General features: G+C 44.4%; 1 protein-coding gene across 2 annotated transcripts in view; it reads right to left on the bottom strand.

The window, feature by feature from the left end:
* slc39a11 (solute carrier family 39, member 11) overlaps positions 1-17,829 on the bottom strand; it is a 60,520-nt gene extending 42,691 nt beyond the window's left edge. For both annotated transcript variants that reach the window (XM_083687343.1, XM_083687344.1), the window contains exons 1-4: positions 17,784-17,829; positions 16,725-16,842; positions 16,470-16,508; positions 5,425-5,583 (exon numbers count right to left, since the gene is read on the bottom strand). In XM_083687343.1, coding sequence (XP_083543469.1) covers positions 5,425-5,583; positions 16,470-16,508; positions 16,725-16,832 — 306 coding nt within the window. In that variant the 5' untranslated portion in view covers positions 16,833-16,842; positions 17,784-17,829. The remainder of the gene's footprint in view (positions 1-5,424; positions 5,584-16,469; positions 16,509-16,724; positions 16,843-17,783) is intronic.
* Positions 17,830-18,741: the final 912 nt, after the last annotated feature.

Here is an 18,741-nt window from a genome sequence, read left to right as displayed (position 1 = left end):
CATTGGGCAGGCCTGGCAACGCTCTCTAGCCGGTGTGCCCCTGTCCAATTAGGCGCGGCTCTCACCTGAGGGCGAGCGCTGTGGGGGCCGGGCCCGTCCTCGCGGACACACACCAGATTAGCCCGCTGTGGACTGGTAATGCTTAGAGACAGGGCCCCGGGGGAGACCCGAGGCCTTACCATGCCTGCATAAACAACTAGGTATGGACATCAGGTGCAACTCCTCGACCAGTCTGGAAAACTGACAGAGTTCAGACTAGGCCTATGCCAAATACCAGATACGTTCACAGTCGGCTGAGCAATTGGCTCCAATGTTTCCAAGTGTCAGTCATTTCAGTCCGAAGCATTAGCTAAGTTGAATTAAAAAACTGTGCTGCCTGTGTTCCAGAACACCCCTGTGACACCATGACATCTCCACCAGACACATTCACTGAACGTCGTCACTGTGTGGAACGATGTCAAGGTAACTGTCGTAAGATAAGAAAGGGAAAAACATCACTTACTAAAGGGAAGCCACAAATGGAAATGAATGGTGTGAATGGAGAGAATCCAGGCTACATAGACCCACTCACAGGTCACCCTTAACCCACACTGAAGAAAACACACACAGCCTGGTATCTCAGGTGTCAATGAGAAGAAAAGCTTGGTGGGGCAGAGAGTACCGTCAGGACTGCAGAGTCACTACCTATCTTCCGCCGTAGACTAAAAACCCATCTCTTCAGGCTATATAGACGATATAGACGATACAACAAGTACATTTGTCTGAAGTAAGTGTAAGTCGCTTTGGATAAAAGCATCTGCTAAATGTCAAAATGTAAATGTAGAGTAGACAGAGAGAGAGGAGGGATAGATTTCAAATTGCTGGTCTTGCTGTGTGTGTGTGTGTGTGTGTGTGTGTGTGTGTGTGTGTGTTGCAGAAGTAACAAGCTGTGTGTGTGAAGCTGGGGATAACAGTGGACCACTAGTGGAGACCTGCAGCCAGGGGAAGATGAAAGCTTTCATTAACGATCTCCCTGGTAATAAAGGCCTTTCAAAACATCTGCAGTCGAAGGAAATCAGGGGTGTGTGCACTCCCATAGGCACTTTCATTAAAGAGGGACTTCTAGATGACAGACCACTCAAGAATTGTGTGTGTGTGTGTGTGGCCATAGTAATCAAGGTGAAGCAGAACAGGAGAAAAGACTATAGTTATGGGCTCCCTTGGGTTCTCTGAGAAGACGCCACTCTGTCCATCAAAGACAAGCAGAGGAGAAGAAAAGGCTCAGAAAGGCCATGAGAGGCTAGTCCCCAAGGTTTTAAACAAAAGCTTTGTCCTGGTGTGTGCTCTCATCTGAGCTTTGTGAGTACTGTATGAATGACCATGTGGTCACCTCTCTCTCTCTCACCATTGAGGGTAGAATGTAACATTTCACTATGAAGTATTGCCTTGGAATAATTGTATAAGTTTACAGTATTAAAGGCTTCATTAAAGGCTCATTTGATTCATCCTATTTGACCATTCTTGCACTAATCAGCACAGACTCAACAATTATTTGCATATAGTTTTAATTAAATTACTTGGAGTCAGATTATTAATAGTAAGATATGCTTTAACAAAATATACCCACATTTCCTTGCCAAACCTTTACATTGTAACTGCCATCTTAACAAGGCCTACATCTGCGTGTGCGCACGCGTGTGTGTGTTTGTGTGTGTGTGTGCATGTCAGATGTAGTGAGCTGTGTGTGTGTGTGTGCGTTCTGTCTGTTACGATGATATTGTCATCATCACTCACCGAGCTACCACACTGATTTGGGCCGCTATATGCTAGGTTGAACTTCAGCCTGAGGTGAAGGGGGGGGGGGGGGGGGGGGGTTGCCTTATATGGGTTTCTGACTGAACAATTGGGACAAAATATTTCGGCTTGCTGTGAGGACAGAGTGGAGGCAGTGGTGCAGACTTTATAAAAAAAAAAAATCTAAAAAAGAACATTCAAATTAGCAGTTGATAGGAAGCCACCACAGAGTCCATATTTTAAAGAAATGCATTTTCTTAAAGAGCATGGGTTCAAATGTCTGGGGTAGTGCAGAAAGAACACTGTGTACTATAACTAACTATATTCAAGTACATTGCCACACTACTTGTTGACGTTTGTGGTCTAATTAGCATAATGATTACACTTGCGGGAAATGTCGCGGAACACTGTTCCGTAGCAGGGGGACGTCTGCTGCTATGCTAATGAAAGTGAAGGAGTGGAGAAGGTTAATGAGGTAGACCTCGCCTCTCTTCTCCATCTGCTTTAGAGAGGCTCCCCAGACGGCCACTAACATTCACATTCAACATCCCTGTCTCTCTCTGAGCCTGCAGGGTTTGTTGGTAGGACGGGAGGGGAGGGGAGGAGAGAGGAGAGGAAAGAGTTAAAGAAGGGAAAGTACTTCACAGTGTGGAGGTACAATAGGGAGAATAGGGATGAGGTAATTTGGGGTGAGTCAGCGGCTCCATTTCGCCAGTGTCTTGAATTGAGTGTGTCCTTCTTTCACCGTTGACGTGATGGTCAGTAAAACAACCTTTACTGTAATACCAGAGCAGTATAACATAACATATATTCATCCCACTCCTTTGAAGCATCAGCTTTTTTTCCAACGTCTCCACGGTAACTCTCCGGGGCTTCTCGAAGGCCCCCCGCGGCGCTGATCTGGGGCCCGCCCCCTCGCCAGGAGACACGCTGAGGGACCCATCTGACTGTTGGCAGCTATGCCAAGCCCCGAGCCTTGGCATTTACAGGCACAATGCTCTCTCTCATAGCTGATTCTGTTCTGTATGATGTCATACAAGGGTCCTCTATGCATGTTTGTTTAGAAAGTGTAGCAAAATGGTGGCTATATGCATCCAAATATAGACAAATCTAAATGTCACCAGTGTCAGCGATCAAAAGCGGTCTGCCCTACACCATGACTAAACATTCCGACTGTTCATTTCATCCAGACAGGCTCCCTAAGACACAGCAAACATGGAAGACATCATCTGTTTGAGGGGCCGACCGTGTGGGCACTATTAGTGCATTCTACACCAACCAGGCTATGGACGGGGAACACAGTGATGATCACCTCCCATGATGCAATGCTCCCGTTCCGGGGGAGGGGGGGGGGGGGGAGGGGGGTCACCGCCTCTTAAATGACTGGTACCCTTGTTACGGGCTGGCGTTGCCACGGGGACCGCAGGTCTGCGGGTAATGAGAGTCCCTTATCATTCAGGTGAGATTCAGGTGAGCGCCTCGTATCTCACACATACGGAGAAGAGAGGAAACAAAAGATTAAAAAGAGCCTCTCTGAGAGAAGAGAAGAGGAGAAGAGGAGGAGAAGACAAGAGACGAGGAGAGGAGAAGAGAGGAGAGTCAGTATCAATGTCCCTCCGATCCTGTTGCTGTTCCTATGACACTCAATCCTGCAGCAGCTTGCCCTCCCATCACCCAACCTCTCAAAGCTTGTTTCCCATTATCCTCGAGACGCTGGCGAGCACAAAAGGGGACCGGGGAAACGGTGGCGTTGATGAGAGATAGAGAGAGAAAGAGGGAGAGAGAGAGTGAAAGAGAAAGAGATCAGACATACAACGTATTCTCGGAACAGAGCAGCAGCCATCTCCAGGCCAGGGGGTCAGTGTGTGTGTGTGTGTGTGGGGAGGGAGGGGGGGGGGGGGGGGGCTGGCACTGCCTCCTCTGCTTCTCTCCAACTCACCCTCACTCATTCAGGGCCCAGTGTTTGAGCAGGAGCCTGTAAAAGTGACACCAGCAGCTGTCTAAACAGCCTTGACCAACCCAGGGGGGGGGGGGGCACCCCAGGCAGCCAAGACCCCAGCATCTCACGCTGATAACATGCTAACTAGCTAGCGCCCCCCCCCCCCCCACCATCATAACTGGGGAAACCATGGAGAAGGAAAGGAGGAGGAGGAGGAGGGGAGAAGGAGAAGTGGTGAATAAAGTGGAAAGATGTGTTGATGTTCTCTATTATTCAAAGGGAGGCTGTAGAGCAGAGCCTACTTGGTCAGCTAATGTCAGCTGACCTTTGACTGAGAACAATAATAACACATATCCAGTATTTTTCTCTCCATTGGATTAGGCTAGAAGGAGACGGGACATTATAAAAAGACATCTGACTAATCAAATGTCTAATCTAAATCGGAACATCCGCCCCCCCATGTACAAATAGGAGGTTGTTGTAAATAGGCAAGCTAGAACACAACAAATAGGAGTCATTACGGTTGATGAGCCCCAACGCTCTGTCAAAACAACAGCAAAAACAGCTCAAAACAGCTCTGTCTGTGCTGCCTTAATATGCACCCTCTTTTAGTCACTCCAACATCCCAAGGCAGCGCAACCACTCTGCCCCCCCGCCCCCCCCCCCCCCCCGCCCACCTGCCCCCCCACCCCCCCTAACCCGAAGCCGTGACATGGTTGATAGACATGGCTAAACTTTAGGTCAGGTAGGTCATCGTATACAATACTGACCTGGTGGTTAGTGATGGGCAGTAAAAACAGGAGGATCTAGTGTGGCAGTCTACCCACATCATGTCCTTGTCCTCTGTGTCTGCCTGTGTGTGTGTGTGTGTGTGTGTGTGTGTGTGTGTGTGTGTGTGTGGTGTGTGTCCTGGCAATGTGTGTGTGTGCGCGCGTGCGCATGCGTATTCATGACATGAGTGTGTCATGTCCCTTCTCCTTCATATCCAGTTTAGCTCACCGCTGCTGTCCTGGTGGGACTGCTACAGCTCAGGGCAACAGATGTCTCCATGGATCTCCCCCTTCCCCTCTCCATCTCCATCTCCGATTCTAGTGTTTCAACTCTCAACTCTGTCTCAATCCTTCTCACACTGTCTCTCTCTCTCTCTCTCTCTCTTTCTCACTGTCCTTTTCCCTTAAGTTCCCTCTCCTTCTTGTTCTCCATTTCTCACTTTTCCACCCGCCCCCCCCCCCGCCTTTTATCTCCTGTCTACCTATTCCTCATCTCCTGTCTACCTATTCCTCATCTCCTGTCTACCTATTCCTCATCTCCTGTCTATCTATTCCTTATCTCCTGTCTACCTATTCCTCATCTCCTGTCTACCTATTCCTCATCTCCTGTCTACCTATTCCTCATCTCCTGTCTACCTATTCCTCATCTCCTGTCTACCTATTCCTCATCTCCTGTCTACCTATTCCTCATCTCCTGTCTACCTATTCCTCATCTCCTGTCTACCTATTCCTCATCTTTACGTCCACGTGGTATAACACAAGTGACGAGTATGAGTAGTAGGAAGTATGAGTGTGAACATACACTGGTTTGTGTGTGTTTGACTGTAGTGTGTGTTTGACTGTAGTGTGTGTTTGACTGCAGTGTGTGTGTTTGACTGCAGTGTGTGTTTGACTGTAGTGTGTGTTTGACTGCAGTGTGTGTGTTTGTGTAGCAGGACTCACCAGGGCAGGCATCATGAGGTCCGCCAGGTAGACAAAGGCCGCCCCGAAAGTGAAGCCCACGGCCGCGGGAGCGAAGGCAAACGCCCCGTACTTCCCCGAGTCCTCCGCCATGTCTATCGCAGGCGCCAGCAACGACCAATAGGACGCCGCCAACATCACCTGAGGGCGAAGAAAGGTGTTTAACAAAACGGTGATGTTTCATCTTCTGTGAGCAGCACAGCTATTCAAAAGGCAACTGAAAAAGGCGATTGAGGAAACCTCCAGAGAGAGAGTTTCACTCGTTTGGATCATAACTGTTGTGAAAAGCTGACCCCATTCCCTCAGAATCATTTGGATTGGGGGCATAATGAATTAAACGTTGTGTGTCAGACACAGTGGCGAACGCATGATGAAGATGGGCTGAAAATGAACACAAACACACTCTCCGGAATTCAAACAAGCCTGAAGGTAGCCTGCTGGCGAGACGCAACTCTGGGTGACCTTTTCTTCCATGTACACATTGGAGTGAACAGCACCTAGAGGGTACAGTGGACACAGTTCTCCCAACCATGCAACCACAGTTTTCTCTGTTTACAAATAGAATGTTGGTTTACACAAACACTTGTTTGTCGCCTGTGATGTGTGACACACAGACACACACACGCACACCCACTGTGTGTACACATACTAATAATAATAATGCATGAGTATGTGTGTGTTTGTTTGTTGTTTGTTGTTTGAGTGTGTGTGTGTGTGTGTGTGTGTGTGTGTGTGTGCGTGCGTGAGTGAGTGAGTGAGTATGTGTACTGTTCAAAGAGAACAACCACAGGAGCAGCAAGCCCCAGAGCATCCATCACTCCCTCCAATAGAATGCTCAAAGTGTCATTATTCCACCTCCACCGGGGGCAGCAGCCCTATCAGAATAACAACAGGCAGAGCCTGCGGGTAGGTGAGTGTGTGTTCTGTTGCTTCGCTCTGGACGGTGATATTTTCACACTCACACTGGGAACAGCGCCAACAGTAGGGGAAATAGAACCAGACGGAGAGAGCACGATTGACCTGCACATGCTGATCAAGTGAGACGGTGGCTTTCATTCAGAGTCAATACACCTGGATAACAATAGCAGCGCTGCAGGCAAGTGGACGGTGGACGACTAAAACCAAATGCACCGCTTTTTCATGTTTATTTGCAAAGGAGAGGAATCACATTGGAGTGAGGTTGTGTCTTTAGGCGAGCTGCGCAGACAACAGTTCCACTAATTCCTGGTCTTGATCAGACAAGCGAGACGGAAGGAGGTGGTGGCTCTCTATCAAAGACAAAAATTCCACTATGCAATTATCTCCCAAATTAGGTAAGGATAAAGAATGGTTTCGAGGATCCTTCCCATCTTAAATAGCCTCAATCTGGAACAAAGCATGAGCATACTAAAAAACCCCGCTGTCGCTGAACTCAACAGACGCTGGTGACAACAAGCAAACAACTTAACCATGTCGAAGCACTGAACAAGAGAGAAGGCTAGCATCTAGTCATGAAATAACTGAACCAAATCTATTACCATTCATTAAATCAGAAAACCTTTTTCTCCTTTCAATTCGCTCCGTATGCATGAGTCTGTAACCCTGGAAATGCTCATATTAAAGGTTGACAACTTGAACAGAGTAGCTTGAAAGGCACCTCTTGTTAAAAAAAACAACAACCCCATTGATATTCGCTTGCCTTAACAAAGGAGTTGTTTCAACAGCTACTCTTGTATGAGACATTAATCATAACTATAACGTTTCTTTAGAGACCAGTGTTAAGTGTTGTGTGTCATGGATACTGCGAACCCGTCCAAATGATTTGTATTCATCGAGGATTAATTAACAGGGTTCAAAAAAAGCAATTATGGGAGACAAGGAGAGAGAACAACAAAGTTAATTACAGAGTTCTAAGGGGGAACCATGGCAGAGGTAGCTTCCATATCAGTTCATTAATAATAGAAGATGCTCCACAAACTTTAAGATCATATCTACACAGCCCACGGAGAGCTCAGACAGATTAACACTTCTGAAACCACTCTCACACTCTGCTTTCACATTCAACACCCTAAGGACAAACTATTTTGAGGTACTAACCTCCTTTTCTAACCTGCAGCCAATCCATTAGCAAATTTCACACAGCCTTTAATAAGATTAATTAGAGTTGATCACACCAGGGCTCCAAGCTATTGGCAGGGTTCTTCTAAAATCTGCATAATCATCAAACTTCTATGCCTCCTTCTTAAACAGAGCACAATCCATCTTGTTTCCAAACTTCACAAGTTAACTTTTTTTTTGAGGGCAAGATGTCAGCCGTGGTTCCATCATCAGACACAACTGGCAGCTCCATCAGTGAGTCTACTCTGGGACAGGGATTAGTTCTGAGGAGAATGATGGACATGTTTTTGTGTTACCCAGAGTTCCAGCTACATCAATTATGTAGCCGTCTGTGTCATTATTGATTGGGGCTGTGCACACTCTTTGCACTGTCAACTGTCATCTGCAACTGGGGCCACAGTGTTACGTAGGAATGTCTGAAGAACCAAATGACGGCACACAGAGAGGGTATCATCAGGTACTCAAAGTGCCCCAGGTGGGTGTTAAAGGCCGTCTTCCATTCATCCCCCTCCTTTAGGCACACAAGGAAGGCGCTGTCGAGCTGGTCCGTGACCCGGTTCAGGAGGGCACCGTGGAGTTGGACGATGTCGAGCAGGGGATGGTCGGTGACACCTGCCCCTGCTTCCCTCCGGCCCAGGTCCCTAAAGCCGTCTGGTTCCGACATTTGGCCAGATCGTTCTGTTACGTAGGAACATCTGAAGAACCAAATGACGGCACACAGAGAGGGTAGAGGTGTATAGCCCGAAGGCGTATTTAATAATAATGAATAGGGAGAGGGGTAGGGGAGAGAAGGATAATCCAAGGGGGTCGTCGGGGTCCGGTCCAGGGGTCGTTAGCGGGAGGTCCAGTAGTTGAGAGGGGTTGGGGGTCGAGGTACGGGTAGGGGCTGGGTCCGTGGCAACTTTGGACAGTTAGGGCAGTTAGGATTACAGCTTGGACAGTTAGGATTACAAACAGGAAGCCAGGTTAGTTACCAACAAAAGAGCAACGAGGGAAAATATTGCTTCTCCCCAGCTCCGGTGTGTGTGTGTCTGTATGAGTGTGTGTAAATGGGCTTGTGAGGAAGAGGACCCGTCGTGCTCTCAGCACAGGGAGAAAATAAATCGTGCTCACTCTCCCTCTCTCTTTCCACGTGTCCTGCCTCTGTTGTCTTCTCCTCTTTATCAGATTGAACGGGGAGTGGGGACGCAAAAAATACATTATCGTTATATCACCCAGCCTTACTTGAGACACTTCGGCAATCTCAATTTCACTACGATTTTTCTCACCCTAGGAGGGGGAGAGAAGAGATGCCTTTCACTGCACCTCGGAGGTCAATTATATGAAACATTTATTCATCACACTGTGAGTTCTCCTTGACTTCATTGTACCTTTGAGGTCAATTACATCACGTATTTATTCATCACACAGAGCTCTCCGTGCCATGGAGGTCCTCACAAAAAGAGATTAATATGAGTCGCCTGTGGCTTGAGAGGAAGTGGCTCGGTGTGTGTCGTGGCATAATCAGTCCCCCTATTGGTAATCTGGCTCTCCTCTCTCTCGGACTGATGTCTCTGGTAAATCCACCTGAGCGTTTACTGGCTAATTACCATCTCTGCGTCGTGACTGGGAAGACTGGCCCTTTATCAATGTTTTGAAACTCCATTCCTCTTGTCCTCTCCTCTGCCCTCCACTCGCTTCCTTCTCAAAAAGCATTAGAGGAGAATATAAGGGGAGGAACCTAGACCTTATTCTCCCCCCCCTCAAAAATCTGATATTTGGTGCCAAAATGAGCCAGAGTGTAATTTCCTCCAATAGGAGAAGAAGGTTTTTCCTGTTGTCTCCCCCATTGAGTACTGCCAATCACTATCACCAAGGTACCAGTTTGAAGCCAATCAACACTTTCACTAGTCTTCCTCATTGAATTTTGCAGCGCTGACAGACAAACTGAAGTTTTGGATTGAGCAGCCATTTTTTTCTTTGTACAATGTTTGGAACAACGTAAACGTGTGAATCTAGCTTCTCTCACATGAACACTATTAAAACAAACACATGTTGACCTGACAAATGAAGGCCTTCATCATTTAGAATTGCCCTGACTTCATATGAACAGAATATTTCTGCTCTTGCCCAATCAAAGAAGTGCAATTCCTCTGATCAGAAGGGGCAAATATTACTGTGTTCATATCCAGTAAGTAAGAAAAGTGTTATTCTAAAAGAAAGTTGTATAGTTGTATAGGCCAACTAATGGGCACTTCAATTAAAAATAATCGACTGTATTAATTAAAAGGTTCTTCAGAAGAACATAGTGGTGTTTGTTCGTTGTTTTACAGATGTATATAGTTCTTGGGAAGAACAATCGCATGCACGCGCAAAATGTCTGGCCCTTTGAACACTTTGTACGTGTTAGGCTAAAACCTAGATGGAGTTGTGGGCAAAGAGCATGAAAGGACAGATTATATCAGAGGCAGAAGTGTGGAGAGGGAATTTGCTTGGAACAACACATGAATAATTTCAAAGAGTGGCTTGAAAGATAACAAAACAGACCAACCATGATTGACAACCTCTTCTGGGCTTTTTCTCTCCTTCTGTACATACTGTATTTGTTTTTACTGTGTACAAACTGTCTTACTATTTCTGCTAATAAAGTGAAGCAGAGGTTCAGTAAAAGTGTTTGCTGTATGCAACATGCAAATAATAAAATATAAAAGTGGCATAGCACAGTAGCAATCAAATATATTTGTCACAGCACTAAGAGAAGAGAGAAAAGCACATCTCCGAAGGTTGCTGGCAGGGTTGATCCAGGTTTGCATGTTGCGAAATCAAATTTCCTCAAAAGTGATCACATTTTGTGGGCTTTCCACCCTGTTCCATGTCATGTGTAGAAGGAAAAACATGCTTTGCATGTCTGCGAAGGAGCACATTCAAACAAGCTAATGCAACTTGAAAAACATTGGTGTACAGTTCATTGAAGCAAGAAGATCCACTGACCTGTGCCTTACTCTATTTTAATAGGTCAAAGAATAGGCTACATGTACATGAGTGCAAGAGAAAATTGAATTCTTTCCCTTTGCATTTTATGGATGTTTAAAAATACATGAGCAACCAAGAACACAACAACTCCTACTGTATGGAGATGCACCTATCCGATACCGAGCATGGGTATGTGCTGGATCGGGAATTGGACATAGTATAGACATATGTTATACCGATCCGATGCCAAATGACGCAAACCATCATAAAACTTGCCAAACACGTGCGTCGTCGATTGACAGCTGCACAGCCAAGACGACACACGAGTGCGGTGACAACAATCACAATGACTGCGGTCTGGAATTTTTGCTTGTTGCAAAATTTGCAATGCGAGTGTTTTGATACTCAAAGGTCAGTACTCCGAGTCGCTATCGGCAATGAAAAAGTTGGATCAGTGCATCCCTAGTATGGAGCATCATTCAACCAATCAACACTGGCCGGAAAACTTCTATAAAAAAAAAAAAAATAAAAAAAAAAAAACTTTGCAAAAGCTTGCTTTGTCTCTAGAGCTTACGGGGCTGCACAATCTTCCTGAAAAGGTTGTATATGCTTGTGAAAGGTCACGGCTGTATTCCCCTCTCTGGTTTGGCAGTCTCTGCATGAGCGAGTCTACAGCTAATATAATGTGTTCGAACACCCAGGATTATGAAGTGAACACTGACAGAAACACACAGCATGCATTAAAATTCATGAAGGCCTAGCATCTTTTTTCAATGTCAGATCATCAATAGGTTCTAAAGACAAGAAGGGTTGGATGCTGTAGGACTCCTTTCAGACAGGCCATACAAGTTTATCTAGGACTAGGTATCTACCTTTCATTCAACCTTTCCAATTGTGTCAAAGAGTAGCATGTACTGAAAACTGAACTAGGCTTCATAATACACCAACACAACATGGCAACAGCCTCAAACCCACTGGCGAGAAGATGGATTAACGTCCAAGGACAGCAGGCAGGGAACATTCAAGATAACAGTGCAACGTGACAAAACTTCCTGTCTTGAGTGCCGCTCGTCAAAGACAGAAAGTGAAAATCACTTTAGATGCTCTTTCTATACTCTCAGCTACATTACCTCAGTAAACACACCACAAAACTCAAAGTCAGGTGACCAGTAGTTACCATAAGAACCATGAAACATAGAAACAACACAACATATCGGATCACTGAATAGGAAGTAATTGGATCAGCGACTTTCTGTTGGTTTCTGCAGTTCTCCAGTGCCGCTCTCCATCATTATCTGGTAATGTCATTTGCAGAGTATGCCATGAGAAATACAAGCTCATAAGAACAAGATAATACTAAATCAAGAATACTTGCCTTTATCTGAATTATTATTAGTTTGCATTGTTTGTTGGTTGGTTTTTATCAGTTTGATTCATCTTATAGAGTGAGAGTAATGAAAATGTTTATTCAAGCATCTCATTTTCCACAATATGTACTGTATGGATGCCTGGATTCATATTCCTCAGTTCTATTGTATTTCTACTCCCGAGCTACATTCCTGTTTCACTCAGAAATACCCATCATTAGTCAGTGGTAGGTAGAAACCGGAGGACAAGCACACTGTAATGCATGGAACGAAATGAGGAATGGTATCAAGCGTGTGTCCAAAGAGTCCGTCCTCTGATTTCTATTTCCACTTTTACCAGTGCATCTATGTATATACTGTACATAGTCCATCATGATTGCATTTTATGTAAACCGGTAAGGAAAAAACACAATCATCTGAAGTCACTGAGAGAATCCCAATTTGCACCCAGTGAAGGATACACCAGCAATATAACAGGCTAAGGTTACTGCATCCACTAAGGTCAAGAACGATTCAATGTTTGCTTGTGTGAAGAAAGAAATGCTCATAATTTCAAGCAGGGATGCATTTTGTGCACCGTCATCTCAATCTCAGGTCTGCACTCACTCCGCTACCTCTCTGCTGTTTGTTCAACGTATTCTCCATCACCCTGAGCCTGAGAGACCTTCAGAAGCACAGTTTCTCCTCTGAGAGGGGCGCATGCATCATGACACCTGAATAAATAAACGACTTGGCACGCTCAGCGCTTGGCACCTGTGGGGTATAGCCATAGTCATCTCTCAGGGTGCCAAATCTCTCCCACAGGACACAGAGAAGACTAAATCCTTGGCAGCATATATACCATGTTAGTATTAACTGTTACCTATATTCATAACTGAATGGCAAAAATGGGGGATGTCAAATGCAAGCGAATGCACATACAGAGGGCCACATGTAGGTTGGTTAATGCAGCTCTATCCGCAGTACGAGACAGGGGGCTTGAGAAAGCATGAACTACTTTGTAGAACCAACTTTTTTTTTTTTTTTTTTTTTCTTGTCTGTAATTATTATTTTGGTTGTTTGTTTGTTGTCTGTAATCATTATTTTTTCATTTTGTATACATGCATGTTTAGTGTAGTCTGTTGGTTATGTTCTTACTTCTGTTAATGTGTGTACAGTGTTGTTGTTATGAGTATTACTGAAAAGAAAAGAAAAATGTCATTAATAAAACAAAAGCTCAAGTGGTCTATATAGAATCAACAGCCTCCTTCAAAATCTTCTCTCCTCTTCAGCAGTCACGACTCCACACACACACACACACACACACACACACACACACACACACACACACACACACACACACACACACACACACACACACACACACACACACACACACACACACACAAAATCCAATCTTACCACCTGAACCCACCGGATAATAGTGAAATGCAACCTCTTCAAACAGGAGATCAGAGACTCTGCAAGCTGCCATACTGTAAACTCTATACAGCTGGTAGTCTGAATACAGCCCTTTATGTCTTGGGCCTATACTACTCTATCAGCCAAGACTTGCTGAGACCAGCAAGACCAGTAACAAGGGAACTTGTTGCGCCCTGCAATTCAGTTAATGAGTTAGTTAAGACTGCTCTCCTCCCATAGGAACCCCCATATAAAATGACTTCACTCGTCAAAACCAAGTCTCTCCAGGCCATTGTCCAAGATGCCAGACTTTACAGGCATACTATAGACCACTGCTCATAGAAAGGCTGGATAGTTCTCCAGAAAGAAAATTGAGAAAACAGAAAGAGTATCTAATCCAGGAGAGGCTGGTGAAGGTAGAAATTGTGATATCAAACACATACCATTCCTCATTCCATCCCATGCAATACAATGAGCCTGTCCGCCGATTTCTACATACCTCCACCAGACTCCCCTGATCTCGTCAGTAGTCACTGAAAAGAAGAAACTACTCTAGCAAGTGTATTCCTGTGACAGTATAATGTGGAAGCAATTAGCATCAGAATAGTGTGAGTGAGGGAGCAGCAGGTGCCAGCTATAGCACTGGCCAGGAGGGAACAGGATCTGCCTTACTCACACCACATGATGACACACACACCTTAATGAACTAGACCTCACAAACAGTTCATATTTGGCATACGTGCATGCGTGCGAGAGAGATAACAGGACATGTTGGATTCATGCAACATGACACAAACCTTAAAGAACTCAGCCTGTGTAAAGGGCAAATGAGGGATAGAGGGAGCAGGCAGAATCAAATCCTCCACTCACAGCTCAGCAGGGCTGGAGGATGGCTCTGGCATTTGAACATATCCATTCACTGGAAATAGATTAGCTTCAGATAAACTGTGTCCCCCAACGATGAAAAATGTACAGGTTGACAGATAATTCAACTACATCCTGATATGTAACTAGTTCTATCTGCATGGCCAGTGGCAACATTCCATGATGCATTTTTGCAGCTTGACTTCTCTATAAATGCTGTAGTTTCGGTGACCACAGAAACAAGTACTAGGCCTACACATATTCATCGAAGAACCAATTTGCTGGATACTTTCCACACACTAGAGATAGACAGACAGTTGGTCTTCAGACAGTTCAGGGCCCCTGGGAACCCCCTAATCCATCCATTCTCACGGTTCTATATCCTATGGGGGTGACCACATAAAAAAGTTCCGACAAACACCAGAACACCTTAGCCTCTCACACACGTCTCATTGTGCAAGCATCAACAGCCCACCACATCCACCCCCAAGTATACTATATTCTCTTGCATGTTTTTTTAAATGAGATCGTTATGCATACATACATACAGTATTTGCAGGTGAATCATTTGTTTTGCATGTAGTCTCGATCTAAACTAGAGTATGAGAAAAAGATCAGTTTAAACAAGCATTATGTACCTTAATTGAGTATCAAAATACATGAGTCACACTTTTACATATTTCAAATGTACTGTGTTATGCAACTGTAAAGAAAAACTGCTTGCTTGCAAAAATCAGTGTTTTTCTTTTAGTTTCCTATCCCTTCTCTACTCTGTTTGCACCTGCAATACCAGGTGTGCAGATATGTTCTTGATTCATAAATATACTGTGCTAAAAAGAAGGCACAATGTTGGGTGCAGTTTAACTGGACTGCGAGCAGTGTCACTCTTGGAGTGTAAGTAATGTTATGATTGGCCTGTGGTGCCAGAGCCATCCTCCAGCCCTGCTGAGCTGTGAGTGGAGGATTTGATTCTGCCTGCTCCCTCTATCCCTCATTTGCCCTTTACACAGGCAATGAGGCTGAGTTCTTTAAGGTTTGTGTCATGTTGCATGAATCCAACATGTCCTGTTATCTCTCTCGCACGCATGCACGCACGCACGTATGCCAAATATGAACTGTTTATGAGGTCTAGTTCATTAAGGTGTGTGTGTCATCATGTGGCGTGTGACTTATAATTTTCAAGTATTATTTTTGATGATTAAATTTATGTGACATCACCTTTTGTCACAAAGTGTATACTATATTCTCTCATGCAATTGGATTTTGAATAATTCTGAGTGCCAAAAGATCAATGAGAATTTTTTTATATATGCAGTAACCTTTATATATTATTGAATGAACTCATACCGTGTGAGAAAAAATGTGATTGCTATAACATGAACTACTTTGTAGAACCAACTTTGTAGAAGTCTAGCCCACACAGCAGTTCATCATATCTTTTTATTTCTTTTTAATCTAAAAGTGCATTCATTTTTCATGAGTAAAGCCACGATAGAGACATAAAGAAAACTGAAAGTTTCATCTTATTTCCAATCTCCCCATGAGCACCTTTAAAGTTGTAGAGAGCAATGTTACAAATGTATCAAATGCTCTCTGAATCACAACTGTGAAACATATGTCCTAAAGGAAAGTTTCTAAAAAAGGTTTCTAGCAAATCTTCCAAGAAAGTTAGGCCTAGACCAGGGGTGGCCTAGACCAGGGGTGGCCAACCAGTCAGAGACTATGAGCCAAAGAAATTGCCATGGCTACTGCAAAGAGCCACATAGTGCGTGCGCGCGTATTCGGCAGTAGGATGCAGATTTAAACGTATAACTCCAAAATTAAAATGAGTAAAAATATGACAAATACAAGTTAATGTAAGATGTAATGTGTATTCCATTTTTTATTTTATTATTATTTATGTTTTTAAATAGAAAATCATTTTTAAAAAGAAGAGCCGCACATTAATGAGCAAAGAGCCGCATGCGGCTCGTGAGCCGCGTGTTGGCCACCCCTGGCCTAGACTTCTTCTTATGAGGGTGCCACATAACTTTGGAAGTGTTATTCTAAGATCTCTACAAACTATTTGGGCAACAGCTGAGCCTGCCACATCAACTCAAAAGAGTTTCACATATCCACATTCCTCTGGTTCCATGCATTGACCGAGTTTGTAAAAGATACGTAGGTGTGATGGACAGATGGCCACTTATGCAATAACAATGATTCATAATTGTTACTGAACAGACTATGTTTGACAGACCCTCTCAATTATTAATCAATGTTGCCCTGTTCTGTGTCTATGGTTGTGTGTCTGTGTGTGTGTGTGTGTGTGTGTGTCATGGTGAGGATTCAAAGATATTTTCTTACCCCAGCAGCAAAGCCCAAACTTCCATCCAAAATCCGCTTCTACGGGGGGGGGTCAAAAGAAGGGCATCACAGTCAGTGTGGTGTTTAGTTCATAAGTTGTAAGAATTGAAGAAAAGTTCTGCTGCTCCAAAATATAACTGAACCATCAATAATGGTCTGTGTGTGTGTGTGTGTGTGTGTGTGTACATAGTAATTCCACAATCACAAATATACCACCACAAAAAAAGACTAAGAAACTCCATGACTGTCCCGTACCTGTCTGCTGGAGAAGATGAAAACCAGTGCTGCCCCAGCAGCGGTCAGGCCCCAGGTGAACAGAGTCCCCAGCAGGGTCTGGATGACCGGACTGTAGCCTGGAAGCATGGTGCCAACTCTGGGTACAACGCCGCAGACGGTAAGGAGACGGTAAGGAGAGAGAAGTCAGGACACTTAAAGGGTGTTCTTCCACTGCTTCAATGTTCAATTGTGTGGTTTTGAACTCAGGGCACTTGACAAGGTGATGACTGTAATGGGACTGTTCCGGGGTGTGTGTCACATCCTGTTTAACCAGGAGCTTGGTTAAAGCAGCAGGGTGACCCATTTGCAAACACCTGTCCAACCCAAAAGCTAAATACACTTTTCATATTTGCTTGACAGTGTCAAAGTCTCAAGTCAAGTCAATTGGAGTTTGGAGTTTATTCATCATATGCACATGATGTATATTGTACAATGACATGCTTACTTTGCAAGCTTCACAACCGTGCAAATATCAGGACGTAACAATAAAAATCCAATAATAACACAATAGGCAATAATAGTAATCGGCATAAGTGTAGCAGTTGAGCATGATCAACATAATCATTCATTGCCCAGTTCTTGTTCTTCAGTGTGCAATTACTGCCGTTTCAGGATGACACTGCTGACATCCAGTCACTGAGGGCTAGATAGTCGTTGTGTCAGATATATCCATAATCATGAATGTAGTCGTAGTAGCTGTGAACTTGTCCTTGTGTGGACAAACCAATGTAGCTAGCCAGCTAAGCATGCTATGGCGTGCTAGCTATACAGCTCAGCTTATAGGCTGTCAAAGCTGTGTCACAGAGGTGTTGTTGATAGGGTAGCTATCGAAAAACTGTCTGTGTCGAAGATGTAGCTAGGTGTAATTTGGGAAGCAACTTTGACAGTTCCAAACTTTGCCCTTGTGTGCAGGTTCTTCTGCAACGAAGCACGAGCTTGTTCAGCATTACCCTCTCGAAAAGACATAGCGAAGGATATTTTGTTTCGTTTTCATTTAGCATTTGTTTTAATTCAGTGAAATATAGTTAAATAACTTACTGTTGCTCTTGGCACCGTGAATCCAATGTATTTACTTCCTACTTCCTACTTCCCTGTACACGTGTCTTTGACTGGCTGAGGACCGCCCATTATGAGATGCTATTGGTTAACCGGACTAGCAGCAGAATGAGGGGACGTATATCAAAATCCAACAGCACAATTAGGTCTTACTCTCAAAAGAGATTCACAGCCCGCCTACACTGCTAACAGTTTATCATTATCATGTTAGATAGAAACATGTTGTCTTTCATGAATGTCATGTTACAAGTTGGATGGTTTGCACAAATCAAAAATATATATTTATCTAAACATGGCCTAATGTATAACCTAGCCATATATCTGCTTCATTCAGGTCTTTCTGCACATCTTTCACATAGACATGTCTGGCAAGAAGATCATTGGCATGGCAATCTCCCATTTCATATCAGGGGAAGTGAAAGCGAAGCATCTCCTCCCTTGAGCTCTGGCATTAATTTCGAGAAGTGTTCCACAATGGACTCGTTAAGGTTGTCAGCCTAGAGGTGCCAGCGTTCAAACTGTACTGTTGAATATTAATGCCATTGAAATTAGAGATCTCCCGACCCTCGGTGAATCCTAGCCACTGTGCTGAATTCCCTAGGCCTAGCTGCAGGTAAGTGCACCGCATCCCTTTTTCTCTTCCCCTTTGTGACTACCTAGTTAGTTACCTAACATTCTCTATATGTGATCAATTGTTCTGGCTCTGCTAAGCTTGGTCGAATTGGAGACCAACAGGAGGTTAAGTATCTTCCGCATTGCAAGTGGGTGTAATTGGTTCAGGAGGCTTTTAGCAACTTATTTCCCTCATTGCCACAGTCCAACATTCCACTTCTGTCAGTCAACTTCTGTATTAGATTCCTACAGCATGGTCTATTCAACAGAGAAGGTAGAGTTGTTGTGCTACTCGATCACTATGCTCGGAATCCCATTGTCTGAAGAT

The sequence above is a fragment of the Argentina silus genome (genome assembly GCF_951799395.1).
Source record: "Argentina silus genome assembly, chromosome: 16".
In the NCBI taxonomy this organism is placed as follows: Eukaryota; Metazoa; Chordata; class Actinopteri; order Argentiniformes; family Argentinidae; genus Argentina; species Argentina silus.
Note: the sequence above shows the minus strand (reverse complement) of the source record. Positions and strands in the feature narration are given on the sequence as shown.